The sequence below is a fragment of the Vigna angularis genome, chromosome 2 (assembly GCF_016808095.1).
Source record: "Vigna angularis cultivar LongXiaoDou No.4 chromosome 2, ASM1680809v1, whole genome shotgun sequence".
NCBI classification, from domain to species: domain Eukaryota; kingdom Viridiplantae; phylum Streptophyta; class Magnoliopsida; order Fabales; family Fabaceae; genus Vigna; species Vigna angularis.
The window spans coordinates 26,593,189-26,600,276 of record NC_068971.1 but is presented as its reverse complement, the minus strand read 5'-3'; the positions used below and the strand labels follow the sequence as shown (position 1 = coordinate 26,600,276).

Sequence of the window (7,088 nt, the reverse complement as noted above, 5' to 3'; positions counted from 1 at the left end):
TTTGTATTGAATCTCAAACGAGAAACTAAGGCTAATTAAATACAACAATATAATTAAGAATTTAATTATATACAAAAAATGGAGACAGTAATAATATATACAATATACAAAAAATGAGAACCTACTACAAAAATATATAATATGTTCCTATTAAAAAGTAAATTTTAAACATCATAATAAAAATCTGGGAGCATGAAAGATAGACAATAATGGACATCTCCCATTTGTTGAAAATCCCATCACACAAAAACATTACTTGGACATAAATACAAACAACATATTAGTTTCAGGAACAAAAAAAAAACTCTAAAATGCCCAAAAAGTCACAAATGAAGCAACCAAAACTCATCACTAACGACGGAGAATCGAACTCGAGAAGGAAGGAAGAGGTTCGGGACGAATTCAGACCGATGAGAATGGGTGGAGAGCACTCACGATGACGATGGAGACAATAACCACAGATTGGACAAAGAAATGAAGGAGAACCGATGTTGGTTTGCGAAAATGTAGAGGAGAATGAAGAAGAAAATTGTTTAATGCTCTATCATTTCATTTTTGTAAACCTGGAAAGACATACAACCTCGGTTCTTTCGAAAACCGAAGCAATAATGGGTATATGACCTTAGTTATACTAGGAATCGCTCCCTAAAGTCACTTGAAAAAAATAAAAAAAAAAGTAATATCTTCAATGGCAATTTTGAAATTTAATTCAAACTTTAGGTCTTGGTCTGCGATACAACCTAAGCATAAACTCTCTATGACACTGGTTTCAAGAAAAACTGATGTCAAATGTTCTGATCAAATAATAAACATTTTTAAAATAACTTATGCCACCGGTTTTGAGGCTAACCGAAGCCATAGAGCACTTATGGCCGCGGTTATTCAGAACCGAGGCCATAACTCCTCTCCAGAAAGCTTGTCAGTTCAAAAGTCATCCTGCAATGGAAATGTCACAACTCTATGAAACTAGTTCTGTAGAGAACCGATGCTAAAAGTCTTGTTTAGAAAGGTTGTCAGTTGAAAAATATTTGATTGTTAGTTTCACAAGATCCTATCATAATAAAAACCTGGGAGCGTGAAAGAAAAAAAATAATGGACATCTCCCATTTGTTGAAAATCCCACCACGTAGAAACATTACCTGTACACAAATATAAACAACATATTAGTTTCAGAAACCAAAACTGTAAGGATTGAAATAGATGTATTTTATTGATTTGGAAAGAGTAACCAGCGTACAATATATAGACTATACAAAATACCTAGATCCTATAAATAAGGAAGGAATATATCAATTATTCATGACAGAATCAATTATGCAGAAGCTAAATAAGGTAAATTGCAATCAAATATATTATTTCCTATCATCCCCCCTCAAGCAAAGCGTGGGATTCGGTCCAACGTGAAGCTTGGCTCTGAAGAACTGGAACAATGGTCGAGGCAGACTTTTAGTGAATATGTCTGCTAGTTGAAGATTGGAAGGAATGAATTGAGTGACCAGTTTGTTAGATAGAACAAGCTCTCGAACAAAGTGGTAATCAATATCAATATGTTTAGCTCGTTTGTGAGCCACTGGATTTTGGGAGAGGAATATTGCACTCTTGTTGTTGCAAAGAAGAGTTGGCGCTTGATAGGAAATATGCAGATCATATAGAAGATGAGTAAGCCATATTAGTTCAACTGCTACGTTAGCCATGGCTCTATATTCTGATTCACAACTTGATCGAGCTACGGTTGGTTGTTTCTTAGCACTCCATGAGACGAGATTTCCACCTAAGAAGATAGAATAGCCATAGGTTGATCGTCTAGTCTCAATACAGCGAGCCCAATCTGTATCCGAGTATCCAAGAACATTAAAGGAAGCTCCACGGGTGAAGGATAGGCCATAGGACATGGTGCCCTTAACATATCGAAGGATGCGTTTAACTGCTTGAAAGGGATCATTTATTGGAGCTTGAAGAAACTGACTGACCAAATTTACCGTGTAGGACAAGTCAGGACGAGTTATAGTGAGATACTGGAGTGCACCAACGAAAGAGCGATACTGAGTGGGATCAGAGAAAGGATCTCCTGTGGTTGTCAGCTGAATATCATATGGTAGCAGTGTGGCTATCGGTTTTGCATCCAACATCTGGGCTCTGGATAAGATGTCTTGAGCATATTGGGTTTGACTTAGAAAGACACTATTGGTAGTGTAGTGAACCTCGAGACCAAGAAAGTAATTTAAACGACCTAAATCCTTGATAGCAAACTCAGTTTTGAACCTTGCCAATATTTTTTGAATCAAAGAAGAATTATTCCCTGTCAAAATTATGTCATCAACATAAACAAGTATATGTAGAGTGGCTCCAGTGTTGTGGAAGACAAATAAAGATGGATCTGCCTTGCTCCCGAGAAATCCAACACTGAGCAAAAATGAGCTGAATCGTTGAAACCAAGCAAGAGGGTCCTGTTTGAGACCATAAAGAGCGTTCCGAAGTCGACAAACATGATTTGGGTATCGAGGATCAACGAACCCAGGAGGTTGTTCCATATAGACATGATGTGTTAGTTTCCCATTCAAGAATGCATTGTTGACATCCAATTGATGAAGAGACTAATTATTCATTACTACTAGAGTGAGAATGACACGAACAGTGGCAGCCTTAACAAAAAAACTGAAGGTATGATCATAGTCCGGGAGTTTGAGTGAAATCTTGTGCAACCAACCGTGCTTTTAATTTGTCAATTGATCCATCTGAAAGTATGTGGTGCAAAACACCCATTTGGACCCTACAATGTTGGTGTTGGATGGACGTGGGACAAGATCCCAAGTATTGTTGTAGTATAGGGCCAGGAGCTCTTTATGCATAGCATCCAACAAACCAGGATGTTTGGCAGCGGATTTGAACCTTTTGGGTGTAGAAGTGGTGAGTAGAGCATAAAGAAGAGAAGATGGTTGATAGGTGGTAATGTCAGCAAAATGATGGGGCCTGAAAATACCTGATTTGGCACGTGTGACCATAGGATGAGTAGATTGGACACCACGGTGTATTTGTGGTTGAGTGTCAGGCATGGGAACATCAGTTGAAGGAGTATCTTCAGCAGGACATAGACCACAGGGTATAGTTGGTGAGTGCACAGTTTCCTTGGATAGTGTCAAAGAAGAAGTTGGTGCATGAGTTGGAGCAGAAATTCCAGGCGTTGAGATTGGTTCAGTAAATGAAGAAAAACCCAATCCAGAAATTGAAGATATAGTTCCTGTATTTGAACATGGAAAATAAAGTTCATCAAACTTGGCATGTCTTGTTACGTATAACCGGGAGGTTGAAGGATCCAAACATTGAAATCCTTTATGGTTGCTGTATCCAAGAAAAATACAAGGTGCACTGCGAGGAGACAATTTATTAGTGGCATGGTCACGAAGACAAGGATAAACCCGACAGCCAAAAGCATGAAAGTGTGCATAATTAGGAGGAGTATTATATAAGATCTCAAATGGAGAGACACCATTTAGAAGGGTGGTGGGTAACCGATTTATGACATAAACAACACAACCAAAAGCATGTAGCCAGTAGTGAGCAGGGAGATGTGAATGAAAAAGCATTGCAAGTCCCGTTTTAGTGATGTGACGATGCTTGCGTTCAGCTCTACCATTTTGGGCGGGTGTATGAGGGCAGGACATAAGATGAAGAATTCCATTTTCATGTACCAAGGTCTGGACTTTGTTGTTGGTGAATTCGATGCCACCATCACTTTGGAATGTTTTTATAAATGTATTAAACTGATTTTCAACAAATTTCTTGAACTGAACAAATACAGTATAAAAATCAGATTTCAGGCGCATTGGATATAACCAAGTGAATTTGGAATGGTCATCAATAAAAATCACATAATATCAAAAACCAAATTTTGAACAAATAGGAGCAGGTCCCCATAAATCACAATGAATTAAATCCAACACATGCGATGCACGTTTCTCATTTAAGGAATAAGGTAGTCGTTTGCTTTTAGCTAATTCAGAGGAGCCACAAATAGATGGAGTTGGTAAAATAGAAGATAAAGACAAAAGACCTCTTTTTCTTAAATGGGAAATAGTATCAAAGTGAACATGACCCAAACGATAATGCCACAATTCAAATGATCCTCGTAGCTTATTGGAACATAAAACAAAAACAAAAGCATTTTGACCATGCTTTAATACATATAAGTTGTGTTCACGCCTCCCTTTTGCTAGAATTTCCTTTGTACCCCTTTGCTGAAGCAGAAAAGATGTGTGAGTAAATATAGCATCCACAGGAAAGTCACGAGTAAGTTTGCTAATTGAAATGAGATTCTTTTGTAGTCCAGACACAATAAGAATATCAAGAAGGTTTAAAGTATTTGTCAAACGATAAGATCCAATATGGGAAATAGGGAGCGCATTACCATTTCCAACGGTAACTGTGTGATTACCAAAATAAGGCTCAATTGAGTCTAAATAGATGAGTTTGTTGTCATGTGTGCTGAAGCTCCAGTATCGAGATACTAATCAAACTGATTTGAGTTTGATAGAGTGCAAGAATTCGTAAATGATGCAGCAAGATTTGCAGATTGAGATGGGCCACCTTCATAACGTTGATGACAAAATGTGGCATAATGACCTTCTCCTCTACAGATTTGGCAATGGATAGGACGACGTCCTCTACCACGACCACCACGACCTGAATGTTGGTGACCACGACTTGTTTTGCCATTTGAGAAAGAACGGGACCCAGATGGAAACCGTGTATTTGATGATTGGGAGGAGCGTTGAGTGATGGTATAAAAAGCAGCTTGAGAGGGAGTAGATTCAACGGCATGTAAATACATTTCCAAACTCTCAGCAGCAGAAGGAAGATCACAAAAAACAGGGAGTGGTCGCATGGCTAATTGGGATGCACCAAAGCTAGTGGAAGTGGGACCTAAACCCTGTAAAAACCAGTGTAATTTATCTAAATCATCCACTGGTCTACCCATAAGGCTGAGTTGATCACATAAGCCTCGAAATGTTTTGGAAAACATCCTAACAGTGGATGAGCCTTTTGTGAGGTGCAACAGTTGATCTCTGATCCCGATTTCTCGTTGCTTGAAGTCACCACCGTAGAGGGATTCAAGAGTAGTCCAGATCTGTTTTGCGGTGTCGCAATGCAGTACTTCAGCTAGAGTTTCTTCAGTAAGAGAGGCTTGAAGGAGACTTACATGTCTTTGGTCTTGTTGTTTCCACGTGATAAAGGCTGGATTAGTAGCCGTCAAAGATCCATCAGCAGCAGGCAATGTCGCAAGAGGAGTTATGATTGAGCCATCAATATGACCATAAAGAGCCTGTCCTTCGAGAAGAGGAAGGAGCTGACGACGCCAAAGAATGAAATTGGTTGAGGTGAGGCGTATGTTTAACATGTGGATCATGGTGTTGAAAGAGAAAAGCTCCATCAGTATTAGCCATGGGTAAGAAAAAAGTGAAAGGGTAAGGAGGGGTCGAGATTAGGCTGATACCATGTAAGGATTGGAATAGATGTATTTTATTGATTTGGAAAGAGTAACCAACGTACAATATATAGACTATACAAAATACCTAGATCCTACAAAATAAGGAAGGAATATATCAATTATTCATGACAGAATCAATTATGCAGAAGCTAAATAAGGTAAATTACAATCAGATATATTATTTCCTATCAAAAACAAACTCTAAAACGCCCAAAAAGTCACAAATGAAGCAACCAAAACTCATCACTAACGACGAAAGGAAGAGATTCGGGACAAATTCAGACCGATGAGAATGGGTGGAGAGCACTCACGATGACGATGGAGACAGTAACCACAAATTGGACAAAGAAATGAAGGAGCAGCGATGTTGGTTTGCGAAAATGCAGAGGAGAATGAAGAAGAAAATTGTTCAATGCTCTACCATTTTGTTTTTGTAACCTTGGGAAGACATACAACCTCGGTTCTTTCGAAAACCGAAGCAATAATGGTCTATAACCTCAATTCAACTAAGAATCGCTGCCTAAAGTCACCTGAAAAAAAATAAAAATAAAAGTAATATCTTCCGTGGCAATTTTGAAATTTAATTCAAACTTTAGGTCTCGGTGTACAGTGCAACCTAAGCATAAACTCTCTATGACACTGGTTTCAAGAACAATCGATGTCATATGTTTTGATCAAATAATAAACATTTTTAAAATAACTTATGCACCGGTTCTGAGGCTAATCGAAGCCATAGAGCACTTATGGCCATAGCTCTTCTCCAAAAAGCTTGTCAGTTCAAAAGTCAGTCTGCAATGGAAATGTCACGACCCTATGAAACTAGTTATGTAGAGAACTGAGGCCAAAAGTCTTGTCTAGAAAGGTTGTCAGTTGAAAAGTCTTTGATTTTTAGTTTGACAAGATCCTATGACAGTGGTTCTGCAGAGAACCGAGGCCATAAGTCTTGTTTAGAAAGCTTTTCAGTTGAAAAGTATTTAACTGTGAATTTCACAGAACCCTATGGTAGCGATTTTTTAGAGAACCAAGGTCATAAGTTCTGTTCAGACACCTTGTCAGTTTAAAAGTCTCAAATTGTTAGTTTTACAAGATCTTATTGCAGTGCAGTTTAAAAGTCTTAAATTGTTAATTTTGCAAGGTCATAAGTCCTGTCCAGACACCTTGTCAGTTTCAAATTTTCTCTGATGATATACAATTAAAGAATAAGTGTTGAATTGTTTCCTCTCACCTTTTATACATGGCGGACCTATGTGTACACAAGGGTGTGCAGGTGCACCCGTGATTTTGTTAAAATTATTATTAAGTATCTAATTTTTTTTTTGTTTTATCCCTTTAGTCTTATATATTTGAATTCACTTATTGCTGCTCTATAATAAACTTGTGTGTAATTGAGAGTAAACAAATACATCATTTGACTTGTCCCTGTGACTTAGGATCTTAGATTCCTTACTCACATATTCACAACTTTATCACATTCATTCCTCTTTTAGTTAAATTATTACAAGTTGCGATTATGTTTAAAAAAACTATTTAAGATAAATGTAGTGGTGATAGAAGTATGAAAGAAGTTCAATTAAAAAGTTTCAAAATGATATATATTTGTCTT

General features: G+C 37.7%; 1 protein-coding gene across 1 annotated transcript; it reads right to left on the bottom strand.

Annotated features, from left to right (window-relative positions):
• Nucleotides 1-1,352: 1,352 nt before the first annotated feature.
• Nucleotides 1,353-2,531, bottom strand: LOC108327448 (uncharacterized mitochondrial protein AtMg00810-like). The gene has a single exon (XM_017561148.1). It carries the CDS (start codon nucleotides 2,529-2,531, stop codon nucleotides 1,353-1,355), a length of 1,179 nt encoding a protein of 392 aa, XP_017416637.1.
• Between the last annotated feature and the right edge of the window lie 4,557 nt (nucleotides 2,532-7,088).